General features: G+C 42.2%; 1 protein-coding gene across 2 annotated transcripts in view; it reads left to right on the top strand.

The window, feature by feature from the left end:
* The window catches only part of LOC126921064 (amyloid beta A4 precursor protein-binding family B member 1-interacting protein), a 145,051-nt gene that overhangs the window by 41,431 nt on the left and 78,142 nt on the right, over positions 1-25,478 (top strand). The window contains exon 2 of one of the 2 annotated variants that reach the window (XM_050732266.1): positions 10,158-10,314. In XM_050732266.1, the coding sequence (XP_050588223.1) occupies positions 10,216-10,314 (99 nt within the window). In that variant the 5' untranslated portion in view covers positions 10,158-10,215. Of the gene's footprint in view, positions 1-10,157; positions 10,315-20,165; positions 24,461-25,478 lie in introns of those variants that run through there. The other variant, XM_050732264.1, reaches the window with a different exon arrangement.

The raw sequence follows: 25,478 nt of genomic DNA, 5'->3' as shown, positions 1-25,478 counted from the left end.
TAAATTAAAATGGAACTTTACTCGATATAGTCGCGTTGAACAAGAGCAAAAGTCTCGCGTGTTTTATTTGCAATTTTACGTCGCAAGGACGTATGTTTTATTAAAAAAAGGGAACGACCAGGTAGAATTTTCCTGCGGATCGCTTTTATAATAAAACGCGTGTTTGAACATTTGAAGAACCACTCGAAGCGTTTTATTTCGGCATGAACCGTGGTAAAAATAGCTCTGGAAAATCTCATTTTGGCGCAAATACCATTCATTACGTTGAAATATATTCGAAATACGCGGCGAGGATGGGACAGAAAACCCGATAACGTGTCTGTGTTTTTATGCTACGTAAAATGAAACGATGCGTAGTTTTGCCTTCGAATAAACGAGCTACGTGCTGTTTTATTTCATCGTAAAGATATCATTGTTCAGCTGGCTAAAAAAATGATCGTATGAAATATTGGAAGCATCGTTCGAATCCATCGACCCATTTTTTTTAAACACGAAATAAATTATTTTGATCGATCGGTAAAGTTTATATTATTGTTAGTTTACGTTTCCTACCATCCTCGTTATTACCATAATAAACAAACGATAAATCATGCGAAATTTAGTTCGTGGAAAATTATTGTAATCGAAAGATGTATTTCATTTCCATTACCGATACTATAGACTATAGCGTTACATAGAACAACAGAGCGAACCATTAAACTGTATTTCAACACTGTTGTGCCTAGGAGGCATGTTTCAACCAGAAAGCTGTTCATAACATGTACCTGAAAGGCACATCGACCACAAAACGCTTCTACCCCTCGCATTAAATTAATCCCCCGCGTATGATATTTTTCTTCTTTGAAGCGTCACTACTTTGTTTGACGGACAACGTTACGTATAACTTTGATAAGCTATCAAAAAACATCATCTCTATCCTGTTTGTCGGTATATGTTTCATTTTTACTGCTTTACGCGTTTTCCACGATATTCTTCAAAAATAAATACATTCACGAGCCTCGCGTTTTCAATGGTTTTACACGTTGACAAATTCTAGTAAATCATTCACAATATTGTTCGCAATGTTTGAAAAATATCTAAAAATATTTCTAAAAACGTTGCAATCCAAATTGTTACAGGTAATTTTTGTAAGATAACGCGTTTGACTCTCTCGAATACAGCAATTTTCCGATTTATCAAATCTCTCATATATGTACGCGCTAATTTGAACAATTATTCTTTAACGTTCGATCTTCAGAATTTTCTTCGATATCGATACCCTTCGACAGTTTCAAAGAATTCTATTTATTGCCGTCAGTTCGAAAGACGAGTGCGCGTTACGTAATGAAACGTGTGCTACGTACATAGTCGATGCGAGAAGCGAGCCACCCCTGCTAGGTCGTTACATTATTAATCGAGCAATCGATATCTCGGTCTATGTTCCGTGCATCTATGTTTCGCACACTTGGTCGAATGGTTCCACGACAAAACCTTGCAAGGACGCGCAAACCGGCTGTACCGTGAGCGCATTCTTTCCTTTCTCTGCTCTCCGATCGCTTCCTGTTTTCATGGCGAGCGGTATAACCCACTCAATGCCATCAATCGAAACGACTTTTTGTGAAAATTCTTTGCGCATAACTGGGTTAATTCCAGAACAAGGGCAGCGACTCTAATATAGTACTCGTCGTTTAATTAATTCTAGAACAGGTATGCCGTCATTGCGGAATCGAAGTAAGCTTCGTATTCCATCTGAACACGAGCCTATAATTAAATGACATAGATCTATCGAAGCCAAACTATTTTATTGCAAGATTAGAATCCACATTAGGTGGAACGATTATTATCGAACGATAAATTTGATATAAAGCTAAAGCAACAGCAAGTACATTTTTTAAACTCCGTCCAAATCAATAATAAAAAGAGTATCTAGGATTCTAAGCGCACGTATCGTCAATTTTAAGGTATAAAAAGTAAGCTGTTATGAAACCTGAATTATTTTGCTTTGGTTTTATTATTCGAGACTCGAGGCAACTGTCTCTATATATTCTGTGACCACAAACTAAAAGGTAAAAAAAAAAAAAAAAGGAAAACAGCCACTGGTAAAGAAGAGACGATTCGACAAGCATTACCTATTCAGTGTCGTAAAGTTCGCATGTTTGGTTGGTGCACGCGTTAATTATTCCGTCGCGTCGATAAAATTACCGATGACCCCGTGCATCCGTTCTATGACATCGGGTCGCGATAAACCCTTGCAAGGACACCTACGGCAACTTGAAATAAACTCGTTCCTCTCACTCCGCTAGTCGTCGATGGTAATTATCATCGTCCTGCGATGCACTTCTAGTCCCGTGGAACGCAGCAGCGTTTCATTTGACGACAAGGTGCGCGAAGTTGCGTTTAGGAACATGATTGATAATCCACCATTCGCATTTGTCACTTTCCTATACCTTCGAATGGATTATCATCTATTCCGTCATAATTAGAAAATAAATTTTCTTCGTATACGTACGCGTATTAAGTTCATTGAGAAATTTTACCAGTAGATTTCGCTTGTTTCTTTCCTTTTTCGACATATTGATAATTCGTTTAGAAATTGCGTATTACGTATTTCTCCGTCTACTTTTGCTACAAACATAGTCACTTAGTCGTCGATATTTCTAGCGTAAAAATAATCGTCTTAAAACGAGAATGATAGCATTTTACACGAGCCTTACCTACCACATTCTCGACAGGATCGATGACAAATACTCGAAGCGTGTAAAAAATTCATACAGTAGCAGAGGCAGTTAACTCATCGATCGACAACCCTGAACCAGTTTCTGGTTCAACTACTGAACCAAGCCATACTGTTGCAACGTATCACGATGATACGTAGACTCGAACGAAAGGGACCGCTTCATTGTTTTCCCATGATGGTATCGAGATGGTAATTGGCGTACACGCGTGCGTGGCGTTGGTCGAACCGTGTGACGCGAGTCGAATTAATGGGACCGACAGGATCCAGCTGCAGTCGGCGATCGTGCAGAATCTAAACGGCCGGTTTCTGACCGCGTACGTGCGCGAAATAGAGTTGCCTCCGTCGAGAGAGCGCCGTCCGTGGAATTAGTAACAAGTTCATTTTTCTCGAGACGCTGAGACGTGGTGTTGCTTCGCGTGTGCGGAACCCGTGCCTAATTGTGCCGATTACGCGTTTCTATTAATTGAAACGTGCCGAATAAATTTGATATTCCGCCGACTCCGCTGGTTTCCGTGGCAAACGTCGTGCAATTGTAGCGTTCGAGACGTTCGAATTTAAAAAATAAATGAAACATAAAAAGAATTTTTATCCTCCGCATTTCCACCAACGATGAAGCTCGTCCTTTAATCAACGATCACGGACGAAATTTATTAAAAGTTTAAACGATAGAGCATAGTCGTACGCTGCACGCGTATTCGTTATGTTTAAATTATAAATCGAATTAGATGTTCCTTGGCAATTTATCGTGTAATCGTCGTGTAATTTTTCCGTTTTGTCCTTTTTGATAAAGAAAAGAAAGCTAACAAGCTTGTATCTGTAGCTCGTTGGTGATATATAACCTGTAAATTAAATTTTGCTACAACTTGCAATTTGCTTCGGGATGGTCGTACTTCGGTTATTTATGGCTCTCATGTAGACTCGCTTGAAATACGACGATGTTATCACGGATACCATCGAATATTCAACGACGCAACGTTGCACAGAATATTTGATAGCATAAAGTCACGAGGACTTTTTTTTCGCCCACTTTGATACGAATTTTATCGATTGAATAGATTCGTTTTGACAATAACGACCGTTTCGATCATTTTTTTTTTTCTTTTTTATTTCATCCGAGTAACGTTTTACGCTTGGATTATACTTTTTATCATGCATTGTTATCAGCGCTATGTTTAAACGTTGCGCAATAAAATATTCAGTGAACAGATCGAAAGGGAAAAGTCGGCCGCACGAAGGCTTTCATGCCTGGTGAACATTGTCGGTTGATGTCGATCACTATGAACGACCATTGACGCGCTAAATTAAATTTTCCGTCGGTTTATAAATTGTCTCGCTCTGATCGAGCTGTTATTACACTTTGTCGTCGATATTCTTCGTAACGTAATAACACGGAAAAGAGAAATATTCATACGAAATGATCGTAGATATGGCTATAAAATGTTAAAATGGAATTTGACGAATTAACATGAATTTACCGGTAATAGCTATTTTCTTAATCAAACGATTTATAGAAAATTCTGACCAAATATTTTCAATCGCAATTTTCAATCGCAATTGATAAAATACAACACATCTGAATTGATATCGTGGCTGTCGTCCAAACGTGTCGAAAGAGACTTCAGGTTCATCGTTTATTCGCTAATCAACGCTTCCATCGGTACAAAACACAAAAAACACTGCGAGGACAGTTTCGCTTTAAAAGCATCGATGCACGTATATTTACCGATGACATACTCGCAGATATGCGTAAGAAAACGAGTCATCTCTGGTTTTCTTTCTAAGCGGTATTACATAAAACTGTTCGTTGCAAGGCCTCGTTGGCTTCTCGATGATTTAATGTTACCATTACTTCGAGCGTTCATTACGCCGTATGTAGACATACGTAGACTATTTACATTGCTCAATCGCATGATTCATTCAACAGATTCAACAGAAACACAAAAGAGAAATGTGACCACGAATTTGTATCTTTCTGGCGGCGTTAAATTCGATTCGATTTGTCTTGCGACAAATTTCATATAAACCGAGTGTTATCGTGATACATCGATGTTTTTATCTCGTAAATCGTAAAATCGTAAAAAAGCTGTTTACACGACAAAGATTTATTTGCAACTCGAAAGTTATCGGCTTGCTAATATTGTCAGATACTCGGTAACTGTCGTATACGAAAGAGCAGATGATCGATATCCGAGTTAAAAAGCTCGATAAATGAAAACGTATGACAGGCGCATAACAAACAACAATTATGCTGAATATCGACGACCAATTGAAATTCGCAGACGATTGTCCTCTTAACAGTTTTGTTTACGTAACGCGGAAAATTTCAGAGACAAAAGCAACCGCTTGCTGGCAATGGAGAAGGCAACGAGGCCGGAATCCCAATGACCGCGAATCGTCTTCGTGAATTACGTCAGATCCATTTATCATTCGCGTCGCAAGCGAATTCCATAGACGTGGATCGTCCGTGGTATTCGAAGTAATTGCGGAACGGCGCGGTGAAATCCAATAAATTCCGGCTCGGCCGAACAGTTTTTCGTGAATCTGACCCATTGAAACGTTTGCGCCACAGCTCCAGCCGAGTTTTCGGCCCGACGAAAAGGAACTGGCGCGTGCAAAATTGTTTCTACCGTTGGGGTGTACAGCGAATAGAATATTCAGTAACGAGACGGCTTGGATTTTAGTCAGGCAAAAGGGAATTTAATGTCCGTAAACTGCCTCTCGCTGCTTTCTCTTCCGTGCATTCGGTATTCGTGAAATCTTGACGAAATTGAAAACGCAGTGGAACCGAACGATTCGCGAAACGAAGAATTAATCGGATCATCGTACAAGTAGAGGATCGAACCATTTGCTAAAGAAAATATTCTTATTTCAAACTCGATCTTTCCATCCACAAATCTTTCTCTGCCTACGTAGCAAAATTCTGCAAACGTAGCCATTTCGATGTACGTAAAACCACATCGTGTATAACTTTCACACAACGATATAGACTACCGCCATATGTGTACGCCTGAGCGTATGCAAACGAGCGAGCAAACGCGTATTAACGGCCTCGCGTCGATTACGAAAGGAGCTGTGCAGATCTGAATTAAAAGACAGTTCGATGTATGTGTCAATGGATAGAGCGGCGAGGCGCGTCCTCCGCAAAAATAAGAATTTATATCACGACACTGTTAATCGCTCATTAGTTATAGGTCGAGTGTTCGTGTGACCGCTGGGAAGTCGGCGTAGGCTTTCTTCGGCTTGATTTACAGTCGAGGTATACGCAGTCCGCTTCGATCCTCGTACACGGCTACATAAAATGTTACTTAACCCCGCCCGAAGTAAATCGATTTCTGCGGTTAATTCGCCGCTATTCCGCGCAAACTTTGCATACTCTCCGCTACACGCACACGGGAACCGCGTTGTTCCTTTTCACTGTCGCGTCGGTTGGTTTGGTCTAGATTTATGCCTCGTCGAACGAAAAATATCGATGGTCAGCTCTGACCTCACCGGTGGTGGGTGAATGTTGATTGTTGAAATTTATGGGGAGAGATGGTGAAGTTTCCGTTGGAACATCGTGTGGTTACTTGACTATATATTTATTGTAAATATGGAATTGTGGGATAACGATGATCGATATTCGACGTGGATAAATATTATTGACGAACCTGTCGCAATAATGTTGCATAGTCTGTCGATTGGGTGGCAAAGTGACTCTTTTTAATGATAAAAATAGCTAAAATTATTCAGAACCACGGGAATCCAGCAAACACGTACGTCCATTCGCAATATAACACGCATCACCAATTAAGGATTAAACAGGGTTGCGGCAGTTTCGAGTAGCGAGTTGCTCGTCACACGGTGTCACTTTGTGGCTAACGACGTGTGCCGGCGTTTCGATCGATGTCTGAAGTGGTCGTTTAGAGGCGCAAGAACGGCGAAAAACAAACCCTCGCCTCGTCGCTTTCCACGCAACACGTGCAACGAAAAGGTGATTGCTGCCGCTGGTTTGCGATCGTCATTCCAATTTACAACAACAATGGTCAAAGATAATATCATTGCATTTTGTTGACAGCGTCTTTCAACAGTTCGAATGGCGCACATCGTTTTAAAACGGCTATCTGGCCGAGAAAATATCGTCCAAGAATCTATTTTTACGAGACGTTCTATTATATCTGACATGTATTTTCGTTTCTTTTTCAATTCCGGCGAATCTGGTTCCACGTTTTCGCTTGAAAAACATACTTTTAAAATAACTCTGCCATTTATACGCAGTCGAGGATATGACGGTCGAAACGAGGAACAAAACAGTCTGCATTTTGTATATATATCTTTTTGTATGTATATTTTTCGGGGAAATGGGTAACGTCAGTATGCAGTTTCCCGTACGTACGAACACGTCGACAACTCCCGCTTTGAGTTTTCCCCCCGAGATTGCACGTTCGTTCGCCACGAGCTGCACTTTGATCCTCCACAGAAGAAAGTTTTTTTCGCTGCTGGCATTTTTCCTCGCCGCTTCCGGTGTTTATTATCACGCGCGAACCGCGAAGTCACGAGACACCAACACCGGCTCGTGTTGCCTTTCGTTCGTCCCCGTAAAACGCGTTATTTGCAACGTTGCCGGGAAATTCGTTGAAAACCCGTCCGACGAAAGCGTTCAACCCTTTCGCGCGTGTTTCTGGCTAGCAACCACCGCCGTTTCAATTTCTCTTGCCTCTTTCTATTTCTCTTTTTTCTTTTTCTTTTAAGAACAGCTTGATATTGTTTAGGAAAATCGCAGACCGACTCTTTGAATTTTCGTATACAACTTTCCATTTTCTTGGTCGTGAATTCATAGATCGTGAGTCGCCTCTGTAATTTTTCTATTTTTTGTACAAACTCTATGGGCGATTTGTATGTTTTTGTTTTTTTCGTAAAATATACGGATAAAAGCTTATTCCTCTCTTTGAATTATGTATTTTGCAGCGTTATGTTCTGCAACATAGAGAAATAAAAACGTGGAGTTGTATTCCTTGAACTCTTTGTATTCCTTGAGTTTCTCGTATTCCTTGAATAAGCAATTTTTGATCGAGAGATATTGCGTTTCTAGAAGATTGAAGCTCAGTTTAAGGAACGAAATAGGAGGCGCAGCCTACGCGAGAACAAACCATTGTGGAAATTAATGCGACATTAAATCGTGGTTTGGTATTTTCATGGAAATTAACGAAAGATTGATCCGCGTGCGAAGGCGACATTGCAGAGATTACACTGAAAAACCATTGTGTGTCATACTTTTGAAAACATGTTGCGAGTTGCAGCCTCTTAAACGCGTTATAGTATGAGATTATTCTACATAGATTGTGATCACTTATGGCTTCATATACCAAGACGCAATGATACACGTATATTTTCTCTGCAGAAGCTGATTTACATATTTTTGACGTCAGTCGTTTTTCACGTGTGTCACAGTGATCCATCGTTGCCCGTTCCATAATAAAAAGCCTCGTTATAACATCACGGTCGTCAGAAGTTTAACCGTTCCATTTATAACTTACAACGATTTTTTATTGTATAGTTTCTTTTCGACCGTGTCTAACAATATTTCTTACGAATGACAATTTTAATATCGACCTATTTCTTTTCTCTTTCGTCCGAAAGGCTGCCGGATTTTCTACTCTTCTTTCGAAGTTGCAACTGTTTCCCACAAAGAGGCCTCTTTCCACGGCTAAAATTTTCCATTCTCGATCAAGTAGGTCGATCTCCGCAGCTACGAAGTTCACATTTTCAACAACATTCTGGCTCCTGATTTTGCCAGTGAAAGCAAGCAAAACGGAGAAGCACGATCCACTGGCTGGTGGCTGGTTCGTTCAACAACGTCCGTTCACAACGAGCTAAGTTTGGCAATGAACCACTTGGCCGGAGTTCAAAAACTTTTTAGTGAAGTTCTTTGGACGATCGTGCCCCAGGAAGACGGTGACTAACGAGCAACGAGTGCGTCACACTCCTCTTCTGGGCGCCACAACCTGTTTTTTCAATGTTTGCGCTCGCCTTGGTAGGCGTATGTCGGTGTCACGCGTTCGTGCCTTCACTACCGGCTTTTCTGGTCAGTCGTTCGTATTTCATTTTTCATACCCGGCTCGTCCTAAAGTGGGACACGAGTTCTCGTGACAGCACGCGTTTCACGCCGACGACGTCTCCGACGCTCTTTCCTCAGACCTTTGCTCCACGTCTCGCGTCTATCCGTTTCCCTCGCTGTTTACGAACGAGAAGATATTCGAGACAAGCTTTATCACAGTATCGACATATCGCAATTTATTCGTAGAACGTTCGTCTATTATTTGCAAAATAGTCGAATCGAAATGTCGATCGTAGAAATTTCACTTTCGCAAATCGCTGAAGAATCGCTTTCTCAGTCGTTAGAGCACATTTTTCGGAAAATTAATTCCATTTCGAAATTACTTCGCAGGAAACCGCTGTCTGTACCAAACCACGCATACAATCGCATCTATAAATTCGATAGATTGCATAAACTCGAGCTGAGTCTGCTGCCGATCGTTTCTAACGCAATTACGAGGCTCGCAAAAGTCGGAAGCAGTCGCGCCAGCTGGCAGGCATAATTATCATGGATTAATCGTGCCCTCGAACAGGTCGAGCTCGCTGTCGCAACAACGTCGCGGGTAAATCGTGCGTGGAAGACGTGAACTCCGCCTGTGGGATGTCAGTGTCAAGCCTGTTGGTTTCTTTCGTGCGTTTCATAATGCATCCAGCGGGTCGACGTGCGTCGTAGAAAGGCGCGACGCTATTTCGACGCGAGTCGCACGCGAACTCGTCGGACGGCTGTCACTCATCGGCGCAATTTGTGTCGATGAGACTGCGAGTCCGAGAAGGGAAGGCTTCTGAAACGTTTACCGGTGCCCATTAGCAGGGATTTCCAAGGGGTGTGCGAATCAGGGGTTCGAATTCCATTTCGAGTGTCGCGTCCCGTCGCCCCGACGCCACGACAAATTCGTTTCGTCTATTGTCCACGCCATTTCAAGTTTATCGTGCAAGTGTAGGCTGTTTTTTAAGAGACCGAAGTTGGCAACGAGTTGGTTTGGTAGAAAGGGTTAGTGGGCTCTAGCATACAGCCAAGTTAGGTAGAGATCGGTTAAAACGTGTGATATATTTTCTACAGCTTTAGGGTTTGGAAACGTGCCTTTACGATACGATTATTTGCGATTAAAAATTCTACTTTGATTAAAAATTACGCGACGATGAAATTATCTGCTATTGTAAGACGAACGTTCATAATAGCAGTAATGAACCCCTCAAGGTCTTTAATGCATCTATCGTACTATTTAGTAAAAGTTGTCATTCGAGAGATCTAAGATTTGCTACCGCATCGAAGGTTATACGTTTGCCGTCATACCTTTCGTATAATTATCCCAATGGATGTTGCGTATTTAATGAGGTGAATCAACGTGTCGCGTTCGTGTATTTACAGAGGATAAGGAGAATCGCATAGACTACGGTTGTAAGCTGGATTAAGGACGGCGTACATCATGGAGCGCTACGAGGAGGAAGGCGAGGACAGCGACAACGAGACAGACCCGGAACAACTCTTGAACGAATGGCTCGGCGAGTTGGACAGCCTGACTGCGGTAAGTTTTTAAGCGAACTTTGCGTTTTATCATTTCGCTTTATCATAGCTGATTACGTCAATTGTCATCCAATTATTAAATTACATTCATCGGACGAGTAACGATATTCGGCTTTAACTGTTTGCGACTAACGAAGAAACTTCATCTAAAACGTAGTTCTTATCTCATAATTAATTTATAGCAAGAATAGCAAACTATTTATTTGTTCGTAATTGATTTATTCATAAGATAGTTCACGTTCAGCTGGAACGGTTCCAGTTGTAGTACCACGTCGCTCGATCGGCGTCGATTCACGCGTAATCTGAATTCTAAATAATTCGTCGGTAGGCCCTTGTCCACGCGAAAAACAACGTATCGTTGTTGGTGTTTCGAGTTCTACGAAAGGCTCGGTTTTCGAGCGATCGCGATGCAATTTCACTGGTCCTTTGATTCGTCCGGTTTCGTCGTCGAATCGCACGAATTTTCGTCGATTCGAATCGAAGTTTACGGGTCGGATTGTCTGTGTGCGTATAAATCTTACGTACAATGAAAACGAGATTTCAATCTGCTCGTTCAGCGTAACGAATCGATTTTCATCGCGTTGCTCGATAGCATGGCCGGGCATCGCGAGCGTACAATAGCAGCCGCAAAGCGACAAATTGTCGACAATTGACGCGGCTGAACGATTGCGATTCGAACTTTGTCCGTTCGACCACGGAATTTCCAGCGGCTTTCCGTCTCCAGGTTCCGGTCCCGCGACGATCGTTTGCGCCGTTAATTGGACAGGAGTGGTCTGCAGTTTGTTGAACATTATTTTCTACGAAACCTCGATGAAGTTTCTGTATTGCTTTTTGATAAAATCCGAGAGGTTGTTCTCCGTTTCACCGAGAAGACAATTAATCCGCTGAAAAGTTCGTTTCTCCTTCCTCTTGCTATCTTCGAATTTTTACATTTCGATAATTAAATGGTATAATATCTATACGAACGGATGCGAGTCAGACGATTCGCTGGAAAATAGCAATGGGAAGCTCGGAAAGTGGAAATCGAGGTTGTTGGTTCATAAACGACGCGTGAAAATTGCGTTGCTCGTTAGGATAGCAACGGTTTTCGAGTAAAGTTGCTCGAGCGTATCTTAGCGACGACGAGCGATAGATACGAGAGCACGAAGAGCAGTTCACTCGTGCAGCAGAAGATAGATTAAACGTGTTGAAGTCGCGGCCAACGACCGAAAGAGTTCTTGCACTTGCACTTGCACTTGCACTTGGTGCCGCTGTTTCAAACCGCGCCACGGAAAATCGATAGCTACGTGTTAGGTATCGCTTATCCACACTTCCTACTCGATTATATCGAAATGGAGTTCATCGGTCTATCGCCTAGCGTCAGCTAATTGGAATTTTCTTTATTTTCAAACAGGTTATTCGATTCTCTTTATTATTTCTATTGTCGTATGTTTTAGCACCATTATCGAGTGGTTTCATACGCCTCGTTGCTGTTTATCAAAACCGGACGCTGGAATGGTTCAGGTGTTTGTGCGTAGCAGTAAACGAACAGTCGTTTTGAGTAGCTTCTGATAGAATGGGATTAGCTCGATGGATAAAACGATAATGAAATGCAATAGGGCGATATAACGTGGCATACATATAGGTAGCATTAACCGTTTAGGTTCGATATTAGCAGGTCCGATGCTTTCCTAATTACATCAACCTGTGTGTTAACCTTTCAGGCTATCATTAGAATATTAGCAAGATTAGAATTCCATGCTCGTACAATCATAATTTTCTACGAATAATCGAAGCGTTAATCGCTTTGCTTTTACTCCTACGCTTATTAGAATGCTATTCTAGAAGGCATAATTCATATCCGTATAATTATGAAACAATAGACAGCAATAGCATTGTGGTTAATCGTGAGCGACGACCCAATATCGGTGAAAGTTTAGACAATAGAAGCAACGTTATTGAAAGACGTCGTAACAAAACAAATAATCAAATCGAAAGCACAGGAAAGTATGTCAAAACGTCAATTTAATCAATTCTGTCCATGTTTCGCGCACGATTCATAATACTGTTAGTTTGACTTCATATTATTTCTACGCTTCGATGGTCAACATGATTGAGACTACCCCTTCAACCTTTGTCCCAGAATCGTATCCCGCGTCCGTAGAAATATTTCCTTTTAAATTCGATGAACGTAGAACTATCTGACTTGACATTGACGAAGAATAGTACGAAACGAGAATGCAACTTATTTATTTCTAGAATATTTCTGAAATCTGACAGGCATACGTAGATCGAGTTTGCCAAGATCAGTTATCCCTACGAAATAACATATTTGATGGCAAAGGATAACGTTCGCAATCTTTCGTTTCGATAAGTTTGATAAGCTTTAGCGTTAACCATGACAAAAGTATAGCGTCGCGTGTGCAACAATGGTTCGCGTGCTTGTACGAGTACGGGAAGGTGTTCGATTATCCGTCTAGCGCGATGCGCGCGCCGGATCCTTCCTGTCCGAGAGCGGAAAGGTGAGAGAGCTTTTGCACTTGCACTTGGCGGTGCATCGGAGGTCGGTCAAGGCGCCTCTGCACAGATCGATAACCTGGCAACGAGGAATGGATAACGTTGCAGCGTGGTCGGTGACCCCGGCACAAGCTACTCGCCGATATTCGAGTACGTTTGTCGGTTCGATCATTGAAAACCAGGCTGGCAAGACCTTTTGTCCGATATTTTTTCGAATTGCCCGAATACCGGTTTCATTGATTAATGAATCGAGCGACTCGATATCGTGTTTCGATTCGTTTGCCACTTGTTTGCCATTTTCATCGCAATCCATTGCTATACGTACCTTTTTTTAGATATCTGTGCATTCTTTTAGTGTTTATGTTAAAAGCAATCGTTATCATTATCATACAAAACTGTGTACCGTATAGCGATCCTCTTTTTGATTAATTATTCTTTCTCGACTGTCTTGAATAAATTATCATGTATTTGATACATCGTTAGTCTTTCAAATAGATAACGATCTTTCTGGTTTCTTTCTAATTTATTTGGAAATTTTTGTGGAGGAATATGTCTGGACGTATCACGTATCTCGAGACCACGTACATATTTTTGCTCGGTAAATTGGAACAGCAAAGATTGTTAAACCGAGTATACAGTAGACAGTCGTCGATGCACGCGTGCGTGTACGTTGTATCTCTGGTTTTATGATTCTGTTGCACGTCACGTATAAGATTTCCCTTTAGAGCGGCGTATTGCACAATTGGATTCCGAGAATGCAGATGAAACTACAACGATGTTAATTTGTCCTCTCCATAGTGAACACAATGCTTAATTGTAATGTGCCACATATCATTGTTGTTACTTCTCTTGTCGAGAGACGGCTAATCTTCTGTCGTTATTACTCATTTTTATCGTGCCACTTTATTAAATGAACTTTACAAATTAAAATACTGCCAGCATCATACATTCGCTCGAATATATCACGATAAAACGACGTATTTATTTTTCGTATTTATTTGATATTTTATACAGCATTAATTATTTTATTTCGTATCTATCTTTTATTAGTTCGCTCTAGCGCGATCTGATATTTCAAACTCGAATTTTCCTGGTTCGTGTATACCGAATTATCTTCCTCCGGTATGTTACCGGCTCGATGCAGTTCTCTGTTTTATCCATCATCAGTAAAGTTTCCACGAGCGCCACTTCGGCGCGCTCGAAACTTTCGGAATTCAAATACGTGTGGCGCGAATGCAGCTCCGAACATTAACATAGAAAATATAAGAATTAAATTATTCTTAAAATAATATTTTTCTGTGAAATCTGACTGGTTCGTTTTTACTGTAATTCTCACTTAAAAATAATTCATTCCTGGTAAAATAAAATTAAATCTTCGATCGAAATTATCATATTTCCTAGACTTCGTATTGTCTTCGCTGTTCTTCTATTAACATACGCAATTATTTCCCGTAATCGTATTTGAATAAAATTGTACTGTTCATAATGGATCATTAGTTAGGATAGCTGCCAACGTATTCACAACATCGCTTAGTCCTTGACATAATAAAGGCAGAATCGTGTTATACCAAATGATGAGGTACATCCACCATAAAATAGACAAATGTCTGAGGACTTCCGGTGGCTATTAGTATGCGGGCTTCGTTGTATCCGCATCCGTGCGACTCTTCTTAGCATTGTTAAGCGGCCAGAGCTTCTGTACCTCGATATTGCTATATCCGGTTCTAATTCCCTGCGATTTCATTGATAGAACGAAAAAAATTCTTAGAACCAATGTGCGCTCTCCGGCAATCTCTCTATGAAAAAATTAATCAAATTGAACATCCAATGGAACAACCAATGGAACATCAGGCTAAATGAAGGTAAAACTTGCTTTAGCGTGTCGCTAAAATTCGGACCAAGATGCTTGGCAAATGTTAGCATCCGCATAAGGATCTTCAAGGAGGAAGAAAATGTTCCTAAGTTTTCCTAAAATGACCATAAATTTTCATATTAAATTAACAACTTTAATTTATGTTACCTGCTACTTTCAGTCCAGTTGAAAAAAGCTTAGAGTGTCATTGTCGAATAGAAGTTTCAAAAGAACAATTTGGTCTGTCATCGGCAGAGTTGGAACATCTGGTTTCGAATTCTAAACCTCTCTGTTGCTTTTTGGCCACGACTAGAGTTTTATATGCGAAAAGAAAGAAACACAGAGAGAAAAGCATGGAAAGGAAGATCGAGCGTGTATAGAATAATCCAGGTAGCGGTTCGACCCACGTGCCCAGAGGCAGCTGCAATTTGACAGGTCTTCTTCGTCTGCTTTAAACTCCCTCGTATCCTCGTAAGGCGATCCTTTCTTCCGCGTCTCGATGAGGCTTCTGTTTTCGTCAGCCTCGGGGTCAGGCGAACCGTTATCACTGCGCCTCGATGCAGGTGACCGCATCACGCGAAACCGATACCGCGATCCTTGGTTTGATTCAGTTTGTAGCCCAGAGAAACGAAGTCACCCTTTACGCGAGCCTTTGCAACTGCTAATAATAAAAATCTTACTATCGTCGAAAGACGATCCGGATGTACCTAGATTTTCCCACTTCGTGTAAAATTCAGTTTACTGTAAGTTAGGGTAAGTGGCGGAACGGAAAAGATCGATGGTAGTTGCCCGAGTTTTCCGACCATCAGACTCTTCTCTCGAGTATCAACACAAACGAACTTCCATTTTCATGACGGGGGTAGGTAGTAGAGAAAATCGAAGGAATAGAAAACTCCTATCTCGCATCAGACACGCGTCCCGTCTGCCATCTGTTGCTGTCCTCTCCTAATCTTTTTCGAGATCTGTGCAATAAACTGGAAATACTACTACCACTGCACGACTCTCGAGGATCTCTTTAGCTCTGCTTAAAATTCACGAAGCTTTTCCATTACGCGATCATCCTGCATCGAAGATTCTGTTGAAGATTCAAGATTAGGACCAATGTGTTATCCATTATAGCTGGACATTCTAGCATTTAAATGCTAGGTTTGTCGTTTTAATTTGACATCTCCGTGTTTGGTCCGTAATATTTATTTATGAGTGAATTAATAAGGAACGTATATAAAACGTTCAAAGCATACTACTTATAAAATTGAGGACATAAACTAGATCTCTGGCTAGGTTTTATTTCTTTCTTTCTTTTTTTTTAATTCGATAAATTTCCATAAAAATTCCTAATCCGCCGACCACCTCTATAATTCACTATAGTAGCAATCAGGGATTAGGAAACGTTGCAGCTATTTTCAGTAATCGCTTTAATTGGAGTACTCCGTAGAAGAACATCGTAAGCCCAAAAATCCAACTAAATCCCCGTTGCATTTTCTCCACTTTTCCATCTACAATACGATCTCTCGTCAAAGAAGTGCTACTAATAACGAAACAAGCAACGAATTCGTGGAACTGTCTGAGGAGGGGAGAGGACTCTCGAGACGGATCGAAGGTTCGAGAAGCGAGCAATGCCGCGCGGTTTTAAGTGCGCTCATCCTCGTGGCTCGGTGTCTGTACTGTATTGCCGAGGCTCAACACTCTCAACCTCGACACCTCCGGAACAGGGGAAGCCTGTCCCGTCGCGTATGTGTACGAGTCTCGTCCTTTCGGTTGCAGCTGCCTCGTAGCTGCAGCACGTGTTCTTCTTCACCGGGGCAGGTGGTTGGCGTCGTTAAGCAATCGCCTCCCCCTCGACGAAGGCCGAGATTTGAACGTGGCACGGTCGACCAACAGGAACGAGATCTTTTACGACAAAGAGGAAACGTAGTTTGTTGGACGAAGAAAAGAAGTGGTTCAGCACGAGGCAAGGAAGAAAAGAGGGTAGGTGTTCGGGATCCGATAGGATGAGAAAGGTAGCTGAACATCATCGAAGATATAATATACATGAAGGCGGATTATACGGCAAAGTTGGAGCGATATTCGCGAAAATCCGATCATCCGTGGATCAGCGAAATTGTTTCCATAAGAGGAGCCTGATACTTTCAAAGATATCGGGTTGGTTTACGAGTGGAATTTTTGTAGTTCAGTCGTTATTAAAAATAATTAATTTGTTTTTTCGGAGAGTTGAATCGTTTCGTGGTTGACAACGTTATCTCACAGTTATGATCTTGTATCGTCTTAGCTTCTTGGCATAATATCTGTTCATCTTTTGAATTATTTCGATATCTCCTTCCCTTCACGAAAGAAATGTAATTCTGAATTATAAGAACCTTGGCGACTGGGTGTTCATCCCCCTGACGTGTCAGCATAGCGCGTAACTTAGCTCAGTGTCTCGTAGTCTCTGGGGGAAGTTACGCCACCACGAATCGCCGTGAAAAAAAGAAACTGAGTCCAAAGAAGTGAAAAAAGGATGGTACGAAAGAATAGCACGAAGGGAAGAAGGACGGAAGGAGAAGCAGGTGATGAGATCTTGCTTCTCGCTCGTGACCGGTTCCTGGATCATGGATATGCAGTTTACTGCCGCTTAATAAGCTGTAATAAGGACTGCCGGTACCCTCGCCACTCGATATTCCGTATGCGATAAATCTCACCGACGCGGCCGTAACGCGAATTGCACAGGGGCGAGTCCACGAGACGAGCAGGTGAATCGTGACTCGTTTCGATACCGGTGACGACGCTGTCTACCAACGTGGCCCCTTCTAACGAGTTTCTTCCAAAGCTATCCTCCCGGTATCCGTTCCGTTTGACTTTGATTTGTCCGTTGCTCGATCGTCGTCGACAGAATAATGGAACTCGACGATCCCTTGACGAGTTCTCCGATCATTGCACGATGAATCGACGGTGATCTCTCGTGGCCGAAATCCCATTTTTCAGCTGTGATTTTTACGTAGAACACCATGGATTTTCCCGGTTATTCGATAAATGTATAAGATGAAAGTTTCGATATCTGTTCGATCGTTTGCGGAGGGACGCGCCAACGAGAATCGTAAATCCCTGTAACGATTTGATAATATTCGTCATTTCCCTATTTCGGTTAGGATAATTGAGATAGTCGAACTGATTATAACACTGAATTAACAGGTTGCAATATACACTTTATTGCAACAACTTTGTAGATATAAGTAGTTAGGCGTGGTGCATGTAGATGTATTCTCGACGAAGTGTAAGTAAGTAAACTGACGACTGATCGATGAAAACCAGTCAAGAGATGGTGACTGACCTAAGTTTGAAAGACCAGTCAAGATATTGCCTGGTCAACGGATGAAGAACCAGCGAGGTTCGGTGACGATGCTGTCGAGGAAAAAGATTATTCATGGGTAATGGTCGTTTGCAGTTAAAAATGACCATTGAACATGGGACAAACCTGCTTTTCCCAATTTTTACCTGATTAAACAATAACTCTAAGGAACGTCTCGACTTGAAAGACATGTTACAGCAATTAAGGGCCTTGATGGCAAAATAAAATTGTTTAGTTTGAAGGTCGTTCCATAGAATTATTGCGATCTGACTAATTATATTTGTACAGCTGACTGTCTTGTCCGAGGAATGGATTCTGCTTTGTGTAGAGGGTCACCGAACGTAACAGTATCCAAATATCTCGATTTTATCTAGAAATTTTTATCTAGAAATATCCAGAAGTTCGGAATTAGATCTTTATGATATTCCGCTGGAAAGCGACCAAATTGTTGGAAGAAAATATAGACGAAATTGTTGAGAAAATATGGAAGAGAGTTAAACGACCGTCGGTATCTCCGTTCCAGGAAGCTTCGTTAGATAACTTGGTCCGTGCATTTTACCTCCCAACACCTTCAATCTCTCGACACGTAGGTATGCCAGTATACGACACCGCGGAATATTTAACTGCTTGGTTCAACTGTTACCACGAGGAATTATGGACAATAAACAGACAATAAAGGCATCAGGAGCCTAAGCGAAGGGAATTGGAGCTATAATAAATCTCACTTTTTGGTTGGCGGCATTGGGTTAGGTCTCGTCTACCACGCGAACTTATCGTCAGGATCGATCAGGGTCTTAACGACATAAGGGTTACGTTCTTGCCCTTGTGAATAGGGGCGGTCCACCCCCTCGTGCGGGCTTCTCCGGGTTTCCTTTCGATGGTGATTCGACAAAGAAACATTCTTCCTCTCGTTTCTCTCTCTCGTCCCAAGGACTCCTCTCATCCGTCTGGATGTTGTGGGGCGAGAGGAGAACAGGAAAGATGGAGAGATTTTTCTTCCTTTCTTCTCTCGTCTTCTTTCTTTCTTTGGTAAATCAGATGCAGAATCGTCTCTCGTCGCAGCAGCGTGCAACAGTTGGCGAGGAGGAAACATCTGTCGGTCGCGGCGCATGCGTATCCCTCAGGTAAAACCTGCAGCAATCCAGGGATTCTCAAATTTTTCATGAGATTCGTGAGGCTTACTTGCGAAGATCGTTTTGATCTTGTTGTACAGTAAACAAGCAAATGATCGATTGGTACATCGAAGTTATGGTACGTCAAAGTTTTTTGGAAACTTTGAATATTTCATTCTCGTTGTTTTATAGAGTTTAGTACCGAAATTAATTGACGATATTTCATTTTTCCTGTCTCGTGGAAGATATTTCAATTGATTCTTTCGAATTTTATAAACATTAAGAATAAATTGCAAACGAAACTGAATTACAAACGCAATATTTTCCTGTATCTCAATGAGCAATTGGTTCTTTTCAGAGCTCGTGTAATTACTCGAGCGTATTTATGCGAGTTGTGGTAAGTACTCGCGATTACAAATGCTAACGATCGTTGGCGTAACAACGACCGCGATAACGCAACAACTGGGCGATTGTCAGGACAAGAGAAGTTGCAGTTACCGGTACAATTAAAGAGCGTACAATCGCGTTCCAGTTTTAAGAGCCGAACGACTCGTTCGGAAGGAACACCGCGTGTTTTGACGATCGCGTAATTGCTCGGAGCTTTTCCGGTCGCTTTTCCGGTCGCCTTTCCCACGTGATATTTTCATCCGGGGGAAGTAGGTGACTAGCTCTACAGCATGGTAGCTTCTATTAGATTTTCCTCTCGTCGAAGCAACAAATTTTAGTAACGATCATCGTTCAAAACCGGATGCTTTGTCTTTGCTCAGATCATTTCCAGTTCGATTTTTACGACTTCGTTGAACGTATATTCCTCGAACAGAGAGTTTCAACCACGTTATTCCAAAAAGAATAAGTTCAGTATCGTTAATTAGACGAGGAAACATAATTTTCCTTTGGGAAACGTTTTTGTGCTACACGAATATGTATGAGTATACTACACGACCGTTTCAAAAGATGCCTTGCAATCGCCGCGCAAAGGTTAAGTTTCTTATCCTTCCCCCATACATTATCTGTCAAATGAAATACGAAATCTCATTAAAGAAAGTGCAACGACCGTTCTGTTGCAGAGAAAATGCTGCTTAGACGCTTCCAGTGGTCGTTTGGCCGACTGTTTAAGGCCACCGGGATTAATGGATTAATTACAGGCCGCTCGTTTGTCCTGTCGTTTCCTTGGTGAAAAGGAGCGAGACAGCCGTCCGATAATCCGGCTGTAATTAAAATTTAACGTCTCTTCGGTTTCCAATAGCTCGCAGAGTGAAATTCAATTAGCCCTAACGACGAATTACGCCGATCGCGTTCGATCGGATCTACAACGAGGATTCAAGATGGTCGTGAAGTTTCTTCCGATAGGGTTGCGCTGACTCATACGAAAATTGCGTATCCGCTTCCTGACGCGAGGGTTGAAACGCCCTCGGTGCTGTGTCCCACGCTATCGTTTGTTATTATTCCGATTCTGATGCAAATTCATCGGTCACTCGAACGTTTTATTAGTCACTGAGTGCAATATGGTGGCGGCTGTGACGATGGTGGTCAACTCGATGCAATTCTCGCTGCAACCTAATCTATGTAAACTTCTATAAACAAAAAAAAAAAAAAAAAGAAAAGAAAATAAGACAGCACGACCGTGGTAATTGGTAATTTTCGACGTGAAACGAAACAAACGCGATCGCGTCGCATTTGCTATTGTTCGTTTAAATTTCTGCAGTGATCCGTGGCGTTCAAACGGTTATCGTGCAAACTGTACGATACAATTGGAAAAAGCGGAAAAGCAAAAAAAAAAAAGAAAATGGCAAACAACGGTGAAATAGGTTCACAGAGGGAATGAATAATCGAATCGTTGGGTGTTATTCGGTACAAAGGTACGGTGCTGGTTGCCTGGTACCGAGTTACACGCAACGTCTACGAACGAACGGAAGGCACGTGCTTTCGTTAATTTACGACACCTTTGGGTTCTCGAATTTCGTTTGATCGCTCTCGTTGCGAAAGTTAGGAAGCGAACGTTTGCTTCCCGCTACTTTTTCCGCGTAATTCGAGCGATATCGAATGTTCTGCAATGACGTAGAATATTAGTCTCGCAGCACGAGGTTCACCGGTAGTTACCATTTCTAAATGTACCTTTTTGTTAGTTAGCGTGAGGAGTCGATACGAGAGTAGAAATCTACGCGATTCGTTTAATCTGGAGAAACGAACAGTTTACGTAAAAATAAGACAAGAGAATGATACAACTGGTAATTATCATTACGTTACATTGGACCTGTATCGTAGATACATTACACTCCATAAATGTCTGGATACTTACGACACAAATTTTATTGACGATTATTCTTTGCGCTTGACACACGGTAATAAATAGTATTATTCTTGATCGAAATACTTGGCACGGTAGTTTCTTCGACACGGCTCGTGCCACAAAAAAGATTCCAAGCTGAAGAGAATCATCGTCCTTGCGGTGGTTCGTGACAGGAAGCATTCGATGCTTTTGATCAATGAGCAGTGATCACCGGTAGGAAGCAGAAAAATAATATGTTTCGATGGACGCGAGAAACGAGCGGAGAAAACCACAGATATTGCCGCTTGAAAAAGGCCTGCGAACGTGAAATTAATAGCAATATTCAGCGGAGTTACGCAAGCTGACAGATGTCCCCGGTATAGTTTGAATCAGTTGACCTACATCCATTCGGACGCGATCTTCGCCGATGCAGATTTCAAGGAAGACATTTTTCTGCGATATTCTGTCCAATCGTATCCAAGAACGAAGAGATGTAAAAGAGAAGACGCAGGGAATTCGGTTTTGTATCTCGCGTTGGTTTTCTCGTTTTCAGCAAAGTTTGCAAAACCAGCGCTTATTAGAATATGAATCTGCGTGTAGTTATGGAAGATGTAAGAATTTACAAAGAGTATTTGTGCTTTGGAATTTTCTACGAACACATAAAATTCAAGAACCTGGCGACATCCCTGGTAAAGATGAATCGACGAAGATCAGGTTCGCGATGAAAGATTTGAGCTGCGCAATCGTTACGGTGTAAGCTGCAGAGAAGCTGAAAGATTGGCGAATTAGATGGTATCGTTGGCGACGCCGCCACAATGCAACCTTGAAATACGAAAGAACGTCTATTCTGAAATTCAAGAGCGCAAACTGGGTCACCCGGATTGCGATACTTCCTCTTTTTTTTTTTTCTGTATCGTAGAACTAGTCCTTGAAGGTTATCTCGCCTATAGGTGTGCCTCCTGCGAACCGTTTCGTTGTGTAACGAGGAGTTTCTCAGAGGAAATGGAACCAGCTGTATTGTCTACGTCGGTGGAAGAAGGATCTTTGAACTTGGTTAAGATTCGCGATATCGATGCCTCGTGATCTTTTGCGACGACGTCTATTGATCGATCATCTTCGAAGATGACACGATAAAATTCCTGATTGTCGCGAATGAAGAATAATGAGGAAAGACTCTTCTCTTCGCCCTCTGGCGAGCAGAGCAACTCGGAATTTCACGAAAAATATCAGCAAATCAACGCTAACGCGTTACAGAAGAAAAAGGAGAGACGAACGAGACAAAAATTTTACGAAGAATGTGATAAACCTTCTGTTTTGATCGAGAAATTTCTAAAAATACACTCGATCTTGGATAACGACAATTTTACGAGCTCGTAAACTGTCGTCTAGAAAAGATAACCGAGGCAAAGACGTTGAACCGAGATTTGTTGGAAAACTATCGAGGTTTGGATCGGTTCGCAAGAACGAAAAGGAGAGGATTTTGAGAAACACTGCGTATCTGTGCCGAGCGCCACGCGACCAGGTCGTCCGGTCGGGCTGGGTGCCGGGTGTTGTTGAAATCAACGTGGTGGGGTTCCTTCGACGACCACAACCGGAGCCTTATGCCTTCAGTCGACTCTCGGCTCTCACTGCGACTCGAGCTGGCTGAGATTCCGTTAATTAAGCATCGAGCGATCCGCCAAGGGTGGCTGGTACACAACAGGTGAACGCATCACCGCGTGTACGCGATCGAGATCTGATTACCCGTGGAGAAAATCGGTCGTCCGAAAAAGATCTCGTCTGAGATTGCGTACGACCTACAGACACCACAAAGGACTCGTGTTCGACTCTCAACGAAAGCTAATTATTGCGAGCCAATCGTTGAAACCGTAAGAGGCCATTGGGAAAGAAAGATCAGAGGATGAATTAATTTAATCGACGAATAAAGAGAAACGACTCGTACGAGGAAGAACATCGAACATCAAAAGTATCAAAGACCTGTTGAAGAGGATTCGAAGTCGGAGAAGGATCCAGTGTCTGCAGAGTCGCCGTGACAAAAGGCTACTATTTTAAAGCCGTGTACCCATTTGTGAATCCCGTGGAGGCGGACTCGAGCGATCGTCACGGTCGATCCAAAGATCGATCCGACCAGTTCCTTTTACCGGTCGATCACCCCGATCCCGCGTCAGACTCGCTCGTGGAGCGGGACGTGCACGTCGCGTACGCGTCGTCGGCTGTTAATTAGTACGTGGGTGCCGTGATAGAGCGAAGGAGGTCGGTCGACTGTCGGGGAAGAGGGGAGGGTGTGCACAGAGCGAGAAGCAGACCGAGAGGAGAGAAAAGAGAAAGAAGGAAGGAGCCGAGAGAGTGGCACGGTGGACGCAAAGAGATGCCGAAAGCGGAGGGAGCACGATTTAGAGGAGCAGAAGAGAGCATCGAGAAATAAAAGAGGCGAGAAGAGGGTTGGTTAAGCGAGTGAAGCGGCAGAAGACAGTTAAATAGATGCAGGAATCTGTACGCGGCGCCATGCTGCTGTAGCAGTGAGAAAAAATATTCGGTTTCCTCGGTGCCTCTGTGTATATGTTCGTGTCCGTGTGGATGTAACATAGGAATCTCAGGAGCGTATCAGTCAGCACGTTTGCAACCGGTTAAAGGGACGTGAATTCGCTCGAGGACCAGTTTGCGACAGTGGCATTAACCTGTCCGGACAGTTAGAGGAAACGGTGAACGACGTACGTTTCGTGAACATTCTCGTGGCTTAAGAACACGAGCGAAAGGAATCGTGGCGACACACGATCGCCCAAATATCTACCAAGAGGCTTCGATCGATCGTTTTCTTTTTTTTTTTCCTCATCCGAAGGGGCGATTCGATCGATGATCCTCGAACAGAGTGACTATTTTATTTTTTAAACGACGAGCGAATATCGATCGAAAATGTTGTGCGGCTCGTTCAGGAAGAAGAGGAGGCATCCAGGAGAGGAGTATCGATTGGTCAGATCCAATACGATGCCTAGAATCTTGTCGATGAAGGAGGGCAGTTTGGTCACGGTCCGGAGAACAAAGTCCTCGAGGGTGGCGGCTCGATCCTCGCATCTCAGGGATCTTCTGCACACGGTAAGCCATAAACGCGCGCGATCTTGTGTCGCGATTCGTTACTCGGCGCTGCTACGTGGCGGCATGAGTCGCGCTATTTTCTATCGCAATAAAGTCGAAGGATTACCGAAGGAATACAGCGAAGGATTTTGTTCGCGATTTATTGTTCTTTACGGTGTCCTGGTTCATCGATATTTATCATCGAAATATTAATCGGTACTCTGGATTTATCCGTCATAGATCGATTTTTTGAAATGATACTTCGGTTAATAAATTTTTGTTAATTCTTTGGAGAAAGGATTCGAAGGATTATCTCTTAATTTACAAATTTTATACGACGAAAATGTTAACATTCTACCATATAGAATTGGTTTTATTTGTTTGACGAGATCGAAACTGCGCTTTCCGAATGTCGCACCAATCTAGGATCAGGTGCGCTTTATAGTTCTACATCAATCCTCGAAACATCGGTGACTCTCTCGTGTTTCCATCGTTCGAAAGCAGCTGTTTGAACTTGGATAAACGACTTCGACCATGTAACAGCTGCTACCCGCGAGACGATTAGATAAATTTAGTAAAATCACCACTCAAAGACATCGTGTTCCACCCAGAAGCATACATCAATTTACGAGAGCAATCTTTCTAAACGCAAGTACACGAGAACGTTTTATCTACTTTTGTGATGTATTCCCTATGCAAATTTCCTTTTCTTTTTTTTCTAAATAAAACATTTATGGAAAATGTAATGTCACACGAATACGTAGAATGTACATAATGTAGCAAAATATACAAAATATCCAAATCGTGATACTCGTTAGAATAATTAATAGCTGAAACGGTTAGATTTGATTTTTAAAACGGGTTTAAGAAAACAGAAATTTGCATAAACATTCGCAGACTGGTCGTAATCTAAAATTCATACACGCTTAAAATTTCTCCGATACAACAAAATTACGGTACTTACAAGATTGCTTCAGCCGAAAACTATCAATTTAAGTTAGGTCAGCTCCTCTAAATTTACATAACCTACATAAGATAT

Source organism: Bombus affinis, chromosome 10 (assembly GCF_024516045.1).
Source record: "Bombus affinis isolate iyBomAffi1 chromosome 10, iyBomAffi1.2, whole genome shotgun sequence".
Taxonomy (NCBI): Eukaryota; Metazoa; Arthropoda; class Insecta; order Hymenoptera; family Apidae; genus Bombus; species Bombus affinis.
Note: the sequence above shows the minus strand (reverse complement) of the source record. Positions and strands in the feature narration are given on the sequence as shown.